The sequence below is a fragment of the Cherax quadricarinatus genome, chromosome 35 (genome assembly GCF_038502225.1).
Source record: "Cherax quadricarinatus isolate ZL_2023a chromosome 35, ASM3850222v1, whole genome shotgun sequence".
In the NCBI taxonomy this organism is placed as follows: domain Eukaryota; kingdom Metazoa; phylum Arthropoda; class Malacostraca; order Decapoda; family Parastacidae; genus Cherax; species Cherax quadricarinatus.
This window is the reverse complement of record NC_091326.1, coordinates 9,999,500-10,021,301: the sequence shown is the minus strand read 5'-3', so window position 1 is coordinate 10,021,301 and position 21,802 is coordinate 9,999,500. Positions and strand designations below refer to the sequence as shown.

The 21,802-nt window shown below is 44.0% G+C and overlaps 1 protein-coding gene across 1 annotated transcript in view; it reads left to right on the top strand.

The window, feature by feature from the left end:
- The window catches only part of LOC128695040 (Guanylyl cyclase at 88E), a 532,612-nt gene that overhangs the window by 497,481 nt on the left and 13,329 nt on the right, over positions 1-21,802 (top strand). The window contains exon 16 of the mRNA XM_070091517.1: positions 14,746-15,003. Coding sequence (XP_069947618.1) covers positions 14,746-15,003 — 258 coding nt within the window. The remainder of the gene's footprint in view (positions 1-14,745; positions 15,004-21,802) is intronic.

The window sequence follows — 21,802 nt, the reverse complement described above, 5'->3', positions numbered from 1 at the left end:
TGGCTGGTGAGATATACTGTCATGGCTGGTGAGATATACTGTCATGGCTGGTGAGACATACTGCCATAGCTGGCTGTGATCACTGGAACTCTGATACTAGGATAGACATTCGTGACTTGATAAATCCTGCTACATGGGCGACACTGTTACTCAGGATTCAATATAGCAACATTTGTCGCTTAACTAGCATGATATTAATTACGACCGGCTGACCATGGATCACTAAATGTTGGCAGTAGCACAGCATTAGTTATGGGGAAAGCTAAACTCGAAAAGTTTTGCACCGAAGCATTAAAAAATCGTCAACTATTTTCCCAGGCCGACATTGTGAGCGGAAAGAGTAGAAAACAGAGTCCACTCTCATTGCCACAATAGCCTAAAAACAAAGGTGACCAGGACTCTAATTAGTCCTTGTCAACAGATAGCCTCGATGTAGGCCAAAAGACATTTTGCAACTTGGTCTTCCCATGTACTTCGTCTTTTCCCATGTGTTTTCTGCCTCTGTTTTACTTTCTATATCTTGCTAATAGTAATGCAGGTATCAATGTATATCTTCTGTTAATAGACCTGCATATGACCTTCCTGTTAGATAAGCTTTTTTTTATTTTGCAGAAATATTTTCTTTGTATTTTATGCTCGATTATAAAGTTCTTATGTTTTACACAGTACAACTATACACCCGTATGTTTGTTACAGTATGTTTGTTACAGTATGTTTGTTACAGTATGTTTGTTACAATATGTTTGTTACAGTATGTTTGTTACAGTATGTTTGTTACAGTATGTTTGTTACAGTATGTTTGTTACAGTATGTTTGTTACAGTATGTTTGTTACAGTATGTTTGTTACAGTATGTTTGTTACAGTATGTTTGTTACAGTATGTTTGTTACAGTATGTTTGTTACAGTATGTTTGTTACAGTATGTTTGTTACAGTATGCAGTTACCCAACGTACATTACCGAAATTTCATACACTTAACTTCTGTCTAGAGTATACATCTGGGTATTTATTTTCCAACATGACCACTAAAATTTCACCTGCATTTACTGAAAACTACATTGTAGGAATGTCGAAATTATTTATTTCCCGTTTAGCCTGCTGAACTTAACCTTAATGACTGCTGCGGAACAAGTAAGGAAGTAGGAAGAGATTGGACTGCTTTTCCGGGAATTACCAGGTGGGTGACCAAGCATACACGCCTGACTGATAATCAATACACTGTCGAAACTCCAAACACGAACATACTCCTTATTTTTCTCCACTTTCCATCACCTCTTGTTCCTAGAATGTGGCGATACTGTAGTTTCTTGTTACATATATCTACCTTCTTGCCATGCGCATCCTAACACATACACACAATCTCATTTCATCCCATCCGCATCCCTACTCCTTCACACAATATCCTTACATCCCACGTACTTCAATTACACCTACACAGGTTTGTAAAGACAAAGAGTTTCTCTCATTTTCGCCTCTTCTTCCCACACCATAATTACTGACCAATGAAAGCTGAAACAAAAATATTGGAGAGATCATCAGTCCTGGTGAAAACATCGACACTTACACTGACAACCCTCACTTGTCCTCAGAGGAATGTGAGCGGAAGCGTTACTAATGTATATATCTTATCTGCGAAAGTTCCATTAGGAAGAGTGATAGCGTTCGATCCAACTCGAGGAATCTCAGGACATTATCAGTTACAAAAGGAGTCAAGTCCCCCTGTCCGCGAGTCTTCCCTGGGAACATTTTATTATTATTATTATTATTATTATTATTATTATTATTATTATTATTATTATTATTATTATTATTATTATTATCAAGGGGAAGAGGTAAACCCATAAGGATCTTATAACAACAGGAGAAAATGAAAGTTATTCAGCATAGATTCAAGGAACTGGAGGTAGCCATTCATAAAGTGATCATATTACACAGCCTCTCTCTCTTTGTCTTCCACAGTTTCACCCATTTTGTAAGGCTCTGAAAAAATGTTTCTCCCTATGTTGTTAGTGCTTCTCTGAGTAACCCGTCCTCCATTTTGTTGATATCTTGGGAGAACCCTGAGCTCTAAGATGGCAGCACTTGATAAAGCCCCCCCCCCCCACACACATACACACACACACACACACACACACACACACACACACACACACACACACACACACACACACACACACACACACACACACACACACACACGTTTGACACAATTCCACACAAGAGATTAGTGCAAAAACTGGAGGACCAAGCAGGGATAACAGGGAAGGCACTACAATGGATCAGGGAATACTTGTCAGGAAGACAGCAGCGAGTAATGGTACGTGGCGAGGTGTCAGAGTGGGCACCTGTGACCAGCGGGGTCCCACAGAGGTCAGTCCTAGGACCAGTGCTGTTTCTCGTATTTGTGAACGACATGACGGAAGGAATAGACTCCGAAGTGTCCCTGTTTGCAGATGACGTGAAGTTTATGAGAAGAATTCATTCGATCGAAGACCAGGCAGAACTACAAAGGGATCTGGACAGGCTGCAGACCTGGTCCAGCAATTGGCTCCTGAAATTCAACACCACCAAGTGCAAAGCCATGAAGATTGGGGAAGGGCAAAGAAGACCGCAGACGGAGTACAGTCTATGGGGACCAGAGACTACAAACCTCACTCAAGGATAAAGATCTTGGGGTGAGTATAACACCAGGCACATCTCCTGAAGCGCACATCAACCAAATAACTGCTGCAGCATATGGGCGCCTAGCAAACCTCAGAACAGCATTCCGACATCTTAATAAGGAATCGTTCAGGACCCTGTACACCGTGTACGTTAGGCCCATATTGGAGTATGCGGCACCAGTTTGGAACCCACACCTAGCCAAGCACGAAAAGAAACCTAGAGAAAATGCAAAGGTTTGCAACAAGACTAGTCCCAGAGCTAAGGGGTATGTCCTACGAGGAGAGGTTAAGGGAAATCAACCTGACGACACTGGAGGACAGGAGAGATAGGGGGGACATGATAACGACATACAAAATACTGAGAGGAATTGACAAGGTGGACAAAGACAGGATGTTCCAGAGATGGGATACAGGAACAAGGGGACACAGTTGGAAGCTGAAGACACAGATGAATCACAGGGATGTTAGGAAGTATTTCTTCAGCCACAGAGTAGTCAGTAAGTGGAATAGTTTGGGAAGCGATGTAGTGGAGGCAGGATCCATACATAGCTTTAAGCAGAGGTATGATAAAGCTCACAGTTCAGGGAGAGTGACCTACTAGCGACCAGTGAAGAGGTGGGGCCAGGAGCTATGACTCGACCCCTGCAACCTCAACTAGGTGAGTACACACACACACACACACACACACACACACACACACACACACACACACACACACACACACACATACACACACACATACATACATACATACACACACACACATACACACACACACACACACACACACACACACACGCACACACACACACACACACACACACACACACACACACACACACACACACACACACACACACACACACACACACACACACACACACACACACACACACACACACACACACAAACACACACACCAGGAAGAAGATCAAATACAGCCTCCCTCGCAACTTCCTGTAGAAGCCCCCCAACCAGGTCAACCCCAGTGCAACCAAACATTCTAAACCAAAACACCCATGCCATATCCAATGCTCCCATCCACTGCATTACAAACTCCACCCCCACAGCAACCACCCATAGTTCCTTCCCCAACCCCAATGTACCCCCCAGACCACAGTCTTAGAAAAGAAGTTGAAGGTGTGGTATATAAATGCAGGTGGAATAACAAATAAGTGTGAGGAGTGGCATGAAAGAATCATGGAGACATCCCCAGACATAATAGCACTCACAGAAACAAAATTCACCAGAATGATAACAGATGCAATCTTTCCACCCGGATATCAAATCCTCAGGAAAGACAGAGGGAGGAGAGGGGGAGGAGTTGAACTGCTCATTAAAAACCAGTGGGGTTTTGAGAAAATGGAAGGAATGGATGGCACGGGCGAAAGAGACTACTTAGTAGGAACAATCTAGTTCGAGGGACATAAGGTGATAATTGCAGTAATGTACAACCCACCACAGAACTGCAGGAGGCCAAGAGAAGAATACGATGAGAGCAACAGAGCAATGGTCGACACACTAGCCGAGGTGGCCAGAAGAGCACACATGGGGGGAGCAAAGTTACTAGTTATGGGTGATTTCAATCACAAGGAGATTGACTGGGAAAACCTGGAGCCCCATGGGGGTCCCGAAACATGGAGAGCCAAGATGACGGATGTGGTACTGGAAAACCTCATGCATCAACATGTTAGAGACACTACCAGAGAGAGAGGTGAGGATGATCCAGCAAGACTGGACCTTGTATTCACCTTGAGTAGTTCGGACATCGAGGATATCATGTATGAAAGGCCCTTAGGAGCTAGTGATCATGTGGTTCTGTGCTTTGACTACATAGTTGAGCTTCAAGTAGAGAGAGTAGCAGGAATAGGATGGGAAAACCCAAACTACAAAAGGGGGAACTACTCAGGCATGAGGAACTTCCTGCAAGACATTCAGTGGGAGAGAGAACTGACAGGAAAACCAGTACAAGAAATGATGGACTATGTGACAACAAAATGCATGGAGGCAGAGGAGAGGTTTGTTCCCAAGGGAAACAGAAATAATGGGAAGACCAGAACGAGTCCTTGGTTCACCCAAAGGCGTAGTGAGGCAAAAACTAGGTGTACTAGAGAATGGAAAAGGTACAGAAGACAGAGAACTCAGGAAAATAAAGAGATTAGCCTAAGAGCCAGAAACGAATGTGCACAGATAAGAAGGGAGGCTCAGCGACAATATGAAAATGACATAGCATCGAAAGTCAAGTCTGTTGTATAGCCACATCAGGAGGAAAACAAGTCAAGGACCAGGTAATCAGACTGAGGAAGGGTGATGGGGAGTTCACAAGAAAAGACCGAGAGGTATGTGAGGAGCTCAACACAAGATTTAAAGAGGTATTTACAGTGGAAACCAGTAGGACTCCAGGAAATCAGAAGAGGGGGGGTACACCAACAAGTGCTGGATGAGGTACACATAACCAAGGAGGAGGTGAAGAAGCTGCTATGCAAACTTGATACCTCAAAGGCGGTGGGACCAGACAACATCTCTCCATGGGTCCTTAGAGAGGGAGCAGAGATGCTGTGTGTGCCATTAACAAAGATCTTCAACACGTCCATTGAAACTGGGCAACTCCCTGAGGTATGGAAGATGGCAAATGTAGTCCCAATTTTTAAAAAGGGAGACAGACATGAGGCAATAAACTACAGACCTGTGTCACTAACGTGTATAGTATGCAAGGTCATGGAGAAGATCATCAGGAGGAGAATGGTGGAGCACCTGGAAAGAAACAAGTGTATAATCGACAACCAGCACGGTTTCAGGGAAGGAAAATCCTGTGTCACAAGCCTACTGGAGTTTTATGACAAGGTGACAGAAGTAAGACAAGAGAGAGAGGGGTGGATCGACTGCATTTTTTTCGACTGCAAGAAGGCCTTCGACACAGTTCCTCACAAGAGGTTACTGCAAAAGCTAGAAGATCAGGCACACATAACAGGAAAGGCACTGCAATGGATCAGAGAATACCTGACAGGGAGGCAACAACGAGTCATGGTACGTGACGAGGTCTCAGAGTGGGCGCCTGTGACAAGCGGGGTTCCACAGGGGTCAGTCCTAGGACCTGTGCTGTTTTTGGTATATGTGAATGACATAACGGAAGGGATAGACTCAGAAGTGTCCTTGTTTGCAGATGATGTGAAGTTACTGAGAAGAATCAAATCGGACGAGGATCAGGCAGGACTACAAAGAGACCTGGACAGGCTACAAGCCTGGCCCAGCAACTGGCTCCTTGAGTTTAACCCTGCCAAATGCAAAGTCATGAAGATTGGGGAAGGGCAAAGAAGACCGCAGACACAATATAGTCTAGATGGCCAAAGACTGCAAACCTCACTCGAGGAAAAAGATCTGGGGGTGAGTATAAGACCGAGCACATTTCCTGAGGCGCACATCAATCAGATAACTGCTGCAGCATACGGGCGTCTGGCAAACCTACGGATAGCGTTCCGATACCTCAGTAAGGAATCGTTCAAGACTCTGTATATCATTTACGTCAGGCCCATACTGTAGTATGCAGCACCACACCTGGTCAAGCACGTGAAGAAATTAGAGAAAGTGCAAAGGTTTGCAACAAGACTATTACCAGAGCTAAGGGGATTGTCCTACGAAGAAAGGTTGAGGGAAATCGGCCTGACGACACTGGAGGCCAGGAGGGTCAGGGGAGACATGATAACGACATATAAAATACTGCGCGGAATAGACGAGGTGGACAAAGACGGGATGTTCCAGAGATGGGACACAGACACAAGAGGTCACAATTGGAAGTTGAAGACTCAGATGAATCAAAGGGATGTTAGGAAGTATTTCTTCAGTCATAGAGTAGTCAAGCCGTGGAATAGCCTAGAAAGTGAAGTAGTGGAGGCGGGAACCATACATAGTTTTAAGGCGAGGTATGATAAAGCTCATGGAGCAGGGAGAGAGAGGACCTAGTAGCAATCAGTGAAGAGGCGGGGCCAGGAGCTATGACTCGACCCCTGCAACCACAAATAGGTGAGTACAAATAGGTGAGTACACACACATACACATACACACACATACACACACACACACACACACACACACACACACACACACACACACACACACAGGCCTAGTGTCTAATCGACATGTGCCTAGGACAAAATGGTAACTAACACACACACACACACACACACACACACACACACACACACACACACACACACCATTGATCTCCTCTACCATACCCTCGCTTCACTATCCGCAGAAATTCACCACATGTTATTAAATTGATGTCACTGCTGAGATCCATACCATAATGAACGCTGCTCTGATAGCGGTAACTGCTTCACAATTATTGTAGACATCAGCCATCTCGATAAATCAATGTTCGCACAGTATCATTATACTTGGCCGCAGTCACTTGTCTTGCATCCTAATTATCAAAAACTTATCGATATCTTGTAACTCTCTCCTCGTGTCTCTTCTTGCAACTCTAAACTAAGAAGAGACAGAAGAAGAACAACAACAACATCAACAACTACAACAACAACAACATCAACAACTACAACAACAACAAGCAGCGTTTATTATTTCTACTTCAGTCATTTTCATCATCTTCCCCAGGCTGCGACACAAATCATTCGGTTGTGACTTTCTAGTGAATATAGGTAGCAGGTGTAAGAAAGCATGTCTAAATTTCATTCCTTCCCAGGGACCAACCCGGGTTCTTCGCTTGTGAGCCAAAGTCTTCTAATATACACAGACAATGGCAAACCTGCTCATGGAGATACTGAAGCAGCTGTTAATATGACTTGTTTCTTTCCATCCACTGCTGAGAGCAGAAATGTTGATAGCCTCGGTAGTCGACCGTAATGTTTAACACTTGTAGGAAGATTTATCCCCTACATTTGAATCTGTCATCGTGAATAAATGTCACAAAACCGTATTATTATTATTATTATTATTATTATTATTATTATTATTATTATTATTATTATTATTATTATTATTATTATTATTATTATTATTATTATTATTATTATTAAATTCAAAGGGAAACACTAAACCATTAGGATCATACAACGTCATAACCTCCTAGATGTAACATATCACAGCAAAATAGTTTAAACAGCTGAGAGAATATACCCTGGTATGTCCGGCACTGTGCCAGGAAACAGTTCTAGGTACCCTGGAATGTCCGGCACTGTGCCAGGAAACAGTTCTAGGAACCCTGGTATGTCCGGCACTGTGCCAGGAAACAGTTCTAGGAGCTGACTTTCAAGGAAACCTGCTATGTTAGGTATGGATGGTGAAGGTATGGATGGTGAAGGTATGGATGGTGAAGGCATGGATGGTGAAGGTATGGATGGTGAAGGTATGGATGGTGAAGGTATGGATGGTGAAGGCATGGATGGTGAAGGTATGGATGGTGAAGGTATGGATGGTGAAGGTATGGATGGTGAAGGTATGGATGGTGAAGGTATGGATGGTGAAGGTATGGATGGTGAAGGTATGGATGGTGAAGGTATGGATGGTGAAGGCATGGATGGTGAAGGTATGGATGGTGAAGGTATGGATGGTGAAGGTATGGATGGTGAAGGTATGGATGGTGAAGGTATGGATGGTGACGGTATGGATGGTGAAGGTATGGATGGTGAAGGTATGGATGGTGAAGGTATGGATGGTGAAGGTATGGATGGTGAAGGTATGGATGGTGACGGTATGGATGGTGAAGGTATGGAGGGTGATGGTATGGATGGTGACGGTATGGATGGTGACGGTATGGATGGTGAAGGTATGGATGGTGACGGTATGGATGGTGAAGGTATGGATGGTGAAGGCATGGATGGTGAAGGTATGGATGGTGAAGGTATGGATGGTGAAGGTATGGATGGTGAAGGTATGGATGGTGAAGGTATGGATGGTGAAGGTATGGATGGTGAAGGTATGGATGGTGAAGGTATGGAGGGTGATGGTATGGATGGTGAAGGTATGGATGGTGAAGGTATGGATGGTGACGGTATGGATGGTGAAGGTATGGATTGTGAAGGTATGGATGGTGAAGGTATGGATGGTGACGGTATGGATGGTGAAGGTATGGATGGTGAAGGTATGGATGGTGACGGTATGGATGGTGAAGGTATGGAGGGTGAAGGTATGGATGGTGAAGGTATGGATGGTGACGGTATGGATGGTGAAGGTATGGATGGTGAAGGTATGGATGGTGAAGGTATGGATGGTGAAGGCATGGATGGTGAAGGTATGGATGGTGAAGGTATGGATGGTGAAGGTATGGATGGTGAAGGCATGGATGGTGAAGGTATGGATGGTGAAGGTATGGATGGTGAAGGTATGGATGGTGACGGTATGGATGGTGAAGGTATGGATGGTGAAGGTATGGATGGTGAAGGTATGGATGGTGAAGGTATGGATGGTGAAGGTATGGATGGTGACGGTATGGATGGTGAAGGTATGGAGGGTGATGGTATGGATGGTGACGGTATGGATGGTGACGGTATGGATGGTGAAGGTATGGATGGTGACGGTATGGATGGTGAAGGTATGGATGGTGAAGGCATGGATGGTGAAGGTATGGATGGTGAAGGTATGGATGGTGAAGGTATGGATGGTGAAGGTATGGATGGTGAAGGTATGGATGGTGAAGGTATGGATGGTGAAGGTATGGATGGTGAAGGTATGGAGGGTGATGGTATGGATGGTGAAGGTATGGATGGTGAAGGTATGGATGGTGACGGTATGGATGGTGAAGGTATGGATTGTGAAGGTATGGATGGTGAAGGTATGGATGGTGACGGTATGGATGGTGAAGGTATGGATGGTGAAGGTATGGATGGTGACGGTATGGATGGTGAAGGTATGGAGGGTGAAGGTATGGATGGTGAAGGTATGGATGGTGACGGTATGGATGGTGAAGGTATGGATGGTGACGGTATGGATGGTGAAGGTATGGATGGTGACGGTATGGATGGTGAAGGTATGGATGGTGACGGTATGGATGGTGAAGGTATGGATGGTGAAGGTATGGAGGGTGATGGTATGGATGGTGAAGGTATGGATGGTGAAGGTATGGATGGTGACGGTATGCATGGTGAAGGTATGGATTGTGAAGGTATGGATGGTGAAGGTATGGATGGTGACGGTATGGAGGGTGATGGTATGGATGGTGAAGGTATGGATGGTGAAGGTATGGATGGTGACGGTATGGATGGTGATGGCATGGATGGTGACGGTATGGATGGTGAAGGTATGGATGGTGAAGGTACGGATGGTGACGGTATGGATGGTGAAGGTATGGATGGTGAAGGTATGGATGGTGAAGGTATGGAAAGGTGAAGGTATGGATGGTGAAGGTATGGATAGTGAAGGTATGGATGGTGAAGGTAAGGATGGTGAAGGTATGGATGGTGAAGGTATGGATGGTGAAGGTATGGATGGTGAAGGTATGGATGGGGAAGGTATGGATGGTGACGGTATGGATGATGACGGTATGGATGGTGAAGGTATGGATGGTGAAGGTATGGATGGTGACGGTATGGATGGTGACGGTATGGATGGTGAAGGTATGGATGGTGAAGGTATGGATGGTGAAGGTATGGACGGTAACGGTATGGATGATGAAGGTATGGATGGTGACGGTGTGGATGGTGAAGGTATGGATGGTGAAGGTATGGATGGTGAAGGTATGGATGGTGAAGGTATGGATGGTGACGGTATGGATGGTGAAGGTATGGATGGTGAAGGTATGGATGGTGAAGGTATGGAAAGGTCAAGGTATGGATGGTGACGGTATGGATGGTGAAGGTATGGATGGTGACGGAATGGATGGTGAAGGTATGGATGGTGAAGGTATGGATGGTGAAGGTATGGATGGTGAAGGTATGGATGGTGAAGGTATGGATGGTGAAGGATGGATGGTGAAGGTATGGATGGTGATGGTATGGATGGTGAAGGTATGGATGGTGAAGGTATGGATGGTGACGGTATGGATGGTGAAGGTATGGAGGGTGATGGTATGGATGGTGAAGGTATGGATGGTGAAGGTATGGATGGTGACGGTATGGATGGTGAAGGTATGGATTGTGAAGGTATGGATGGTGAAGGTATGGATGGTGACGGTATGGAGGGTGATGGTATGGATGGTGAAGGTATGGATGGTGAAGGTATGGATGGTGACGGTATGGATGGTGATGGCATGGATGGTGACGGTATGGATGGTGAAGGTATGGATGGTGAAGGTATGGATGGTGACGGTATGGATGGTGAAGGTATGGATGGTGAAGGTATGGATGGTGAAGGTATGGAAAGGTGAAGGTATGGATGGTGAAGGTATGGATAGTGAAGGTATGGATGGTGAAGGTAAGGATGGTGAAGGTATGGATGGTGAAGGTATGGATGGTGAAGGTATGGATGGTGAAGGTATGGATGGGGAAGGTATGGATGGTGACGGTATGGATGATGACGGTATGGATGGTGAAGGTATGGATGGTGAAGGTATGGATGGTGACGGTATGGATGGTGACGGTATGGATGGTGAAGGTATGGATGGTGAAGGTATGGATGGTGAAGGTATGGACGGTAACGGTATGGATGGTGAAGGTATGGATGGTGACGGTGTGGATGGTGAAGGTATGGATGGTGAAGGTATGGATGGTGAAGGTATGGATGGTGACGGTATGGATGGTGAAGGTATGGATGGTGAAGGTATGGATGGTGAAGGTATGGAAAGGTCAAGGTATGGATGGTGACGGTATGGATGGTGAAGGTATGGATGGTGACGGAATGGATGGTGAAGGTATGGATGGTGAAGGTATGGATGGTGAAGGTATGGATGGTGAAGGTATGGATGGTGAAGGTATGGATGGTGAAGGATGGATGGTGAAGGTATGGATGGTGATGGTATGGATGGTGAAGGTATGGATGGTGAAGGTATGGATGGTGAAGGTATGGATGGTGACGGTTTGGATGGTGAAGGTATGGATGGTGAAGGTATGGATGGTGAAGGTATGGATGGTGAAGGTATGGATGGTGAAGGTATGGATGGTGAAGGATGGATGGTGAAGGTATGGATGGTGATGATGGATGGTGAAGGTATGGATGGTGAAGGTATGGATGGTGAAGGTATGGATGGTGAAGGTATGGATGGTGACGGTTTGGATGGTGAAGGTATGGATGGTGAAGGTATGGATGGTGAAGGTATGGATGGTGAAGGTATGGATGGTGACGGTATGGATGGTGAAGGTATGGATGGTGAAGATATGGATGGTGACGGTATGGATGGTGAAGGTATGGATGGTGAAGGCATGGATGGTGAAGGTATGGATGGTGAAGGTATGGATGGTGAAGGTATGGATGGTGAAGGTATGAATGGTGACGGTATGGATGGTGAAGGTATGAATGGTGACGGTATGGATGGTGAAGGTATGGATAGTGAAGGTATGGATGGTGAAGGTATAGATGGTGAAGGTATGGATGGTGACGGTATGGATGGTGACGGTATGGATGGTGAAGGTATGAATGGTGACGGTATGGATGGTGAAGGTATGGATAGTGAAGGTATGGATGGTGAAGGTATGGATGGTGAAGGTATGGATGGTGAAGGTATGGATGGTGAAGGTATGGATAGTGAAGGTATGGATGGTGAAGGTATGGATGGTGAAGGTATGGATGGTGAAGGTATGAATGGTGACGGTATGGATGGTGAAGGTATGGATAGTGAAGGTATGGATGGTGAAGGTATGGAGGGTGAAGGTATGAATGGTGACGGTATGGATGGTGAAGGTATGGATAGTGAAGGTATGGATGGTGAAGGTATGGATGGTGAAGGTATAGATGGTGAAGGTATGGATGGTGAAGGTATGGATAGTGAAGGTATGGATGGTGAAGGTATAGATGGTGAAGGTATGGATGGTGACGGTATGGATGGTGACGGTATGGATGGTGAAGGTATGAATGGTGACGGTATGGATGGTGAAGGTATGGATAGTGAAGGTATGGATGGTGAAGGTATGGATGGTGAAGGTATGGATGGTGAAGGTATGGATGGTGAAGGTATGGATGGTGAAGGTATGGATGGTGAAGGAATATAAAAGTGAAGATAAAGAGAACACAGAACAAAGAGACACAATACTGTGACTGGAACACTACAGAAATAACCCTCACATTGGAGAGAGAAGCTAATCACAACACATCATTCTCTCGCACTGTGCGGGGCGAGACACCGCAAGAATAAACCTCAAGTTTGCACGTAGTGGAGGCTCGAGCCTCCGTACGTTCAGCAACAAACAAATAGATATACTACCAAACTGCACCCACCGTGTTGTTCAGCCTCAGTTTGCAAAATTTAGGCACGATCTTGTTGCTATGGTACAAACTACCTTGCAGGGAGGTGCTTTGATACTGGTCAAGAGCTCTTGGTTCAAGGAATTGGATCTACCCTCCTCCTGGATTAAACCTGATTAAGTCCCATTTCCCCAGGCGCTCTGTGATTCCTTATAATAATAATAATAATAATAATAATAATAATAATAATAATAATAATAATAATAATAATAATAATATATAAACATTATACTGTCAGTTCTCCATTTCTATTTCCTCTTTCTCTCATAAAAAATTAATCCATGTTAAGCACTAAACCCAAGTGAGTCATTCAGCGCAAGACGTGTTGGAGGCTCGATCCTCCGTCTGGTGAGCGCCAGACAGACGCGCTTCCTATTTGTACTCGCCTAGATGTTCCAATCTCTTAAATAATTTTTCTGTTTATAAACGTATATCCTGTGTTAAGAGTGAGGTATATCCTTCGTTATGAGTGAAGTATATCCTTCTTTATGAGTGAGGTATATTCTTCATTATGAGTGAGGTATATCCTTCGTTATGAGTGAGGTATATCTTTTGTAAGGAGTGAGGTATATCCTTCGTTAAGAGTGAGGTATATCCTTCGTAAAGAACGAGGTATATCCTCCGTTATGAGTGAAGTATATCCTTCTTTATGAGTGAGGTATATTCTTCATTATGAGTGAGGTATATCCTTCGTTATGAGTGAGGTATATCTTTTGTAAGGAGTGAGGTATATCCTTCGTTAAGAGTGAGGTATATCCTTCGTAAAGAACGAGGTATATCCTTCGTAAAGAACGAGATAAATCCTTCTATCAATGTTGCAACACTGATCACCTCAAAATTACCTCTCCACTCCTTCTGTCTCCGGTGTTATAATCACGGTATTCGGTTAAAGAAGCCTGCTACGCAGGCGAAAAGTTTCGACACTATAGGTATCCGAACGTTGCACGTGTGTCTTACTCATCAAGACACATGTGCAGTCAGATTTAATCCAAGGAAAACGAGGGTACGCAATCGGTGGATAAATAGACCTACACCGGCATAAAGGTCGGTGAAGGGTGTCGAAGCTGTGTCTTCCAGGACAACAGAACACAAGTCCTACAAACAAAGTCAACAAAAGAACCTATTTTCTAAGTTCTGCAGGTGATCACACTATTATTATTATTATTATAATTTTTATTGTTATTATGTATTCCTAAACAAAGCGATAAATTCGTATGGTTGATACACCTATAGGTAGTTAGAATAACACACACAACTCCAAGCAATGCACTCCCACCAAGCGTTGGTCTGACACCTTAGTCGTAATTAAGTGTAACAAACTGCTAGGTAGCGTCATTGAGGCGAACACCTTTACTACCAGAGAAAATAGCTTAAACAAATATATGAGTGGGAATAATAGAGTATTTCCTAGCATGGCCGGTAGGCCTACTGTATTCATCTTCTGATATGTTCTAACACATTTCCATCCTAGGTACTGAAGCTGACGGTCGAAACCCCAAAATTCACAAAAACTCAACAATTCGGAGAGGAAACTATAAACGACGTTTCTGTCCGTTCAAGGCCATTATAAAGTCGCAGCTTGATTATAACCCAGGATGGCCCAAACCATTGGTCAAAACTTCCCTTCCAATTTGTGGATCAGTTGTGAAATGTTCCATCCCCCAGAGAGCTGTAACTTTGAATCCCAAACAGAATGTTTACAAATAGTAAACGATCCGCCCACCCCATACAGGTATGATGAAAACCTATTGGCTGAACAACTGCGAGGGCCGGGCCTCCATCAAGGGTCAGGTGACCATACCGAAGACCATCACCGCCATGGACTCTCCAGAGCCACGTAGGGGATCCAACGTGTCCAGGGGTAACTACTCACCTATTACCTTCGAGGACGTGGCTCGCAGGTCACTCACCAACACCCCAACGCCCTCCTTCACCGCCCCCAACACACAACTACCGCCTGAAGTGCCGAAGGCCCCAGAGAAACCCAGAGGCAAGCATGCGTTTAACTGGTCCTATTAGTAGCAGTAATTGTAACAATAGCAGTAGTAGTAATAGTAGTACTAAACTAGTAGTAACAGTAGTAGCAGTAATAGTGGCAGCAGTAGTAACAGTAGTAGTAGTAGTAACAGTGGCAGCAGTAGTAACAGTAGTAGTCGAAGAAGTACTAGTAATATCAGTAGCATCTGTTGTTATAGCAGCAGCAGTAGCAGTAGATGGCACTAGTTACAGCAGTAGTATTAGTAGTAGTAACACTAGTAGGAGTAATAGTAGTAGTAGTAGCAGTAACAGTAGTAGTAATAATAGCAGTAGTAATAACAGTAGCAGAAGTAGTAGTAGTAGAAGCAGCAACTAGTGTACTAGTTGAAATATAACAATGACGTTAGTTGTAGTACTATACTAAATGTACCGTCATAGTTAAGTTAGTGCAGTAGTTGTAGAAATAGAAAAAAATGTTGTAATAATGGAAAAAGTTGTAGTAATGATAACAGTTGTATCAATGAGGTAAATGTAGAAATGGTAGTAGCGACATAGTAGTTATATTAATAGTATTTGTATCTGTGTAGTAACAGCCGTATTTTAAGGTTTTTCAAATAGCCGTATTTTAAGGTGTTTTAAATAGCCGTATTTTAAGGTATTTTAGGTGTGGTAGTAGTTTACAGGAGTGACAGCGAATGGCTAAGTATCAGAGACGAAGCAAAATATAAATAAAATGATAACCACTATCAGAAAAATTAATCAGTACAAATTAAAACACTGAGAACAATATAAATTATAAAGGGGATGACTGGGAAAGACTACAAGAATGAAGAACGATGTGAAGGTAATGTACTATCAGACATCTGAACTTTTTGCCAGGAAGAGACCCACAACAGTCGACTAACACCCAGATACATAGATACTGTTAGGTGGGGCAGTACGAGAGACCCCAAAATAGTCGACTAACACCCAGATACATATATACTGCTAGGTGGGGCAGTACGAGAGACCCCAAAATAGTTGACTAACACCCAGATACATATATACTGCTACGTGGGGGCAGCAGGTGTAAGAAAACTCGTTCGCCTTGCCCTGCCTGGGGCCCTAATTAGGGACCTTCCGATTGTATTACGAATTTACACAACATAGATCAAATTTGTGTATATCTGAAAGACAGGCGGTATGTACGTGCTCTATAACACTACAATCTTCCTTAAATGCCCATTTTAACATTCGAATGTATCACAGAATATCGCATTTAGATAACAACCAGGCGACAGCCCCGTTAATGCCTGGAACTTATGCCACACCGCTTATAACACAGTCACTACATATTTATTACTGGGAAGAAACTCTTCTGATAGTCTTAAACGCTTCTGCATTAAAATCTTTAAGCGCTGGGATACCACAGAGGTTTACAATTATTTTTCGTCGTGTAAGTACGGGTTTAAAATTTTATTGAAAAAATTGAGGAAGTTGAAATATGGGTTTTCCTGTGACTATTTGTGAATGCCAAATCTGATCGTCTTCAAACCGTCAGGCTTCAGACTAATATAGTGTACTTTTGGATATTGGTCTCTTTGTGATAACTACAGAATGCCTCTTCTGACTGTCTTTAAACTTTCAAAGCAGACTAGTGTACTGTATCTAAAAGGAAGGTTCGCACTGATTTTGGGCTGTCTAGGTCTACCTACCTACCTAGAGAGTATTCCGGGGATCAACGCCCCCGCTGCCCGGTCCACGACCGGTCGATCAGGCTGTTACTGCTAGCCGCATGTAGTCCAACTTACGAACCACAACCCGGCTGATTCAGATTTTAATGAAGAAATTGTTATATTGTCTTTTCTAAGCTAATATTTAGCTGCAACATTAACGTGTGCCGAACTCTCTATTCTTCATTCGCGAGCCCTGAGGTAGAGGAGGCTAGTTTATGGCATTATGACGATATCTTTCCAGAAATACGCAGCAACTGAATTACATATTGGTGTTGTCATCATTTTACCAAAGTGTGAGGGTTTAGGCCTGAATTATTAGATGAGTTAGGCCTAAATTATTCTCAGGTAGCAAATTTAATTAAAATCGTAAAGTGTTTTGCTGAGGCTTACTGAGTTGCTTGTCAGTTGAACACAATTTCTCTCTCTCTCTCTCTCTCTCTCTCTCTCTCTCTCTCTCTCTCTCTCTCTCTCTCTCTCTCTCTCTCTCTCTCTCTCTCTCTCTCTCTCTCTCTCTCTCTCTCTTTTACACAGGGTTTAACAAGGTTAAGGATCCCTAGCTTCGTTGACAAGCTATTTACAGGTTAAGGATTCCTAACTTTATTGACAAGCTAAGAGCTATTACCTACATCGGCTCATTTAAAAGTATTTTTATTGTTATGAGACATACAAGTAGGAAACAGGATGAAGTTGGAGCCATCTGTGGGCCAGCATTTTCATTTGATCAACTGACTTTATCTCGTTGACATCATAATGATGCACGAATGTGTTCCATACTCGAGTCATCCTGGGTATATATGATCTCAGATGGAGTGATGTTCTGGAGAAGGGTACAGCCAGAGTGAAGTTGCTGCTTCCTGCCCGTCTTGTGGAATAGAAGCTTGCTTCTCGCTGTCCTCGAAGTGGATGCAAGTGTGGTACTTTGACAATATTGGCCTTGTACATAACAGTAAGGCCACCCACATCCCTCCTGTGTTGAAGGCTCTGCTGAAATGACAGATCTATCCAGGATTGGTCCAGACGAGAGATGAGACGCTTTGCTCTGTTCTCTACTCTGTCAAGCAGTCGCAGATGAGAGGGGGGGTAGGGAAACCAAGAAAGTGGAGCATACTCAAGGTGTGAGCGTACTTGTGCCTCATACAAAATCCTGCAACCCCTACTGTCAAGCAGATGCGAGATACGTCTCTCTCTCTCTCTCTCTTTCTCTCTCTCTCTCTCTCTCTCTCTCTCTCTCTCTCTCTCTCTCTCTCTCTCTCTCTCTCTCTCTCTCTCTCTCTCTCTCTCTCTCTCTCTCTCTCTCTCTCATCCTAGTATAAACCATAAATTATTTTTCATAATCGTTCTTTCTGCACTTGCCATAAATAATACCGATAAAATTATAATAGAAATTCTCACTTACAACCCCTCATTTTCAGCCAAATATTTATCCTGCCCCAGTAAACAATGTTTTTATAGCAAATGCTCCTTGTCAACATTATTCCACCAGTCTGATGAAAAACCCAACCACAACTTCAACTGAAAATGGCCGAGCATACACACACACTCAAACATACGTGCAAAAACACACACAAAACACACCCACATGGGAGCCAGGAGCTATGACTCGGCACCTGCACCCACAGTTAGGTAAGCACACACACAAACACACAGATAGTAACATAAAACAGGACATGTGTCTAATCACCAAGTATCTTTGACGAACGGTAACTATCTATGACATTCAGAAACTTGGTCAAGACCTCAGAGCCTCTTGGGAAAAAATGAAACTCGAGAAAGTCTGAAGGAGTGTATCCAGACTGGCGCCTGAAACCATGGAAAGACCTGTGAAGAAAAAGTTAGGTCATGTGTTTGTCTCTAGAGTAATGAAAATACTGAAGAGATACGATGCAAGGTCGGTCATGGACTGGACCGCGGGGGGCGTTGACCCCCCGAACACACTCCAGGTATAGACAGGGTAGACAAGTACAAGCTTTCCACCAGTCATGAGTTTATACACAAAGCTGACATTGTTAGTAATTGCACATCTAAATAAACCGCCAGAATATCCGAAATCATGACTCAAAATCGTAATAACTTGGGCTGGGCTTACGCGCTGGCCGGGAGTTACACAACTCACTCACCACAAATTCAATCCCCACCCGTGGTATGGGTTATCCGAAATCACTTCGGCATAAGAGTAAAATTAACTCACCGATGACCACGGGGAACCGAACCCCATGCAGGGATTCAAAAGTAGATATGACAGCTATTTAATAACAGTGATTCAAAAGTCAGACATACACAAAAACTATAACTAACTAACTTCCCTTCCTTCCTTCCCGTCCTACTGAAACTCTAAAATTAACTACAAATAAGCAATTACTAACGCACACACTCATAAGTAAATTCAAACATCAAATGTCCCATCATCATTATGTATTAAAAGCTTCCTAACAGAGTTGCTTATGTTAACATGTATTATTGGCAGCTCTTTACAAATAACAACTACTATTATTGGCAGCTCTTTACAAATAACAACTACTATTATTGGCAGCTCTTTACAAATAACAACTACTATTATTGGCAGCTCTTTACAAATAACAACTACTATTATTGGCAGCTCTTTACAAATAACAACTACTATTATTGGCAGCTCTTTACAAATAACAACTACTATTATTGGCAGCTCTTTACAAATAACAACTACTATTATTGGCAGCTCTTTACAAATAACAACTACTTTTTAGAGGAGACTTTAGATAAAGTTTTGGTTCCTCCTGGAATGATTATGTAGTCCCGACCGTGACTTAATAATGATGCAGATCGAATCGGAACACCGTCTAATGTTTACTTTTCAAAGTGTGTGTTATGCGTTCCAACCGCGATATTATGACTGTGTACTCCAATGGTTAAAGAAACCATACCACGGGTGGGGTTTGAACCCGCGGTCAGAGAGTCTCTCAAAACTTTCCTATGGTGTAGAAATATACCTAGTTGGATGAATCTTATTGAAGCTAGCTGGTCCAGTGGCTAACGCGACGGTCTGGAGTTTTGAGACTCTGACCGCGGGTTCTATCCCTACCCGTGGTATGGTTTGTTTGCAATCGTGTCATTACGATTTCGTGAGTCATGATTAAAGAATTTTATCAGACGATATAACTTATATATCTGCACGCACATTGTAAGATCATCGTAATGGATGCTGATGCTTTGCCTCTCCTTACATTGGCTTAGTTTACTCTCTGTATTGTCTTTGCAGAACCTGTCATCCTTATCGAAGAACCAGTAGAGTAAATGACACTCGACAGGTAAGGGGAAGAGAATATGCATCCCCTGAATTTCTAATTATCCAGTTTGAACCTCACTCCCCACTGTTGAAGATTGAACATCGTGTAGTTCATTGTAGTATATTTACTATAGTAAACCAGTGCGATGTTTAACTTCTACACACCTGCACAGTATAGGCGAGTATCAAATTTCGCTTTATTCGGTAGAGAGATTCCTGGACTCCCTATCCTCACTCCGCTTTACCATACCTCCAACACCAGTGATGGTTCCTACACTCCCTACCATCCTTACCATACCTCCAACACCAGTGATGGTTCCTACATTCCCTACCCTCCTTACCATACCTCCAACACCAGTGATGGTTCCTACACTCCCTACCATCCTTACCATACCTCCAACACCAGTGATGGTTCCTACACTCACTACCATCCTTACCATACCTCCAACACCAGTGATGGTTCCTACACTCCCTACCATCCTTCCAACCATACCTCCAACACCAACACCAGTGATGGTTCCTACATTCCCTACCATCCTTACCATACCTCCAACACCAGTGATGGTTCCTACACTCCCTACCCTCCTTACCATACCTCCAACACCAGTGATGGTTCCTACATTCCCTACCGTCCTTACCATACCTCCAACACCAGTGATGGTTCCTACACTCCCTACCATCCTTACCATACCTCCAACACCAGTGATGGTTCCTACACTCCCTACCCTCCTTACCATACCTCCAACACCAGTGATGGTTCCTACACTCCCTACCATCCTTACCATACCTCCAACACCAGTGATGGTTCCTACATTCCCTACCGTCCTTACCATACCTCCAACACCAGTGATGGTTCCTACATTCCCTACCATCCTTACCATACCTCCAACACCAGTGATGGTTCCTACACTCCCTACCATCCTTACCATACCTCCAACACCAGTGATGGTTCCTACATTCCCTACCGTCCTTACCATACCTCCAACACCAGTGATGGTTCCTACACTCCCTACCCTCCTTACCATACCTCCAACACCAGTGATGGTTCCTACATTCCCTACCCTCCTTACCATACCTCCAACACCAGTGATGGTTCCTACACTCCCTACCCTCCTTACCATACCTCCAACACCAGTGATGGTTCCTACATTCCCTACCCTCCTTACCATACCTCCAACACCAGTGATGGTTCCTACATTCCCTACCCTCCTTACCATACCTCCAACACCAGTGATGGTTCCTACACTCCCTACCATCCTTACCATACCTCCAACACCAGTGATGGTTCCTACACTCCCTACCCTCCTTACCATACCTCCAACACCAGTGATGGTTCCTACATTCCCTACCCTCCTTACCATACCTCCAACACCAATGATGGTTCCAACACTCCCTACCATCCTTACCATACCTCCAACACCAGTGATGGTTCCTACACTCCCTACCCTCCTTACCATACCTCCAACACCAGTGATGGTTCCTACACTCCCTACCATCCTTACCATACCTCCAACACCAGTGATGGTTCCTACACTCCCTACCCTCCTTACCATACCTCCAACACCAGTGATGGTTCCTACACTCCCTACCCTCCTTACCATACCTCCAACACCAGTGATGGTTCCTACACTCCCTACCATCCTTACCATACCTCCAACACCAGTGATGGTTCCTACATTCCCTACCCTCCTTACCATACCTCCAACACCAGTGATGGTTCCTACACTCCCTACCATCCTTACCATACCTCCAACACCAGTGATGGTTCCTACACTCCCTACCCTCCTTACCATACCTCCAACACCAGTGATGGTTCCTACACTCCCTACCATCCT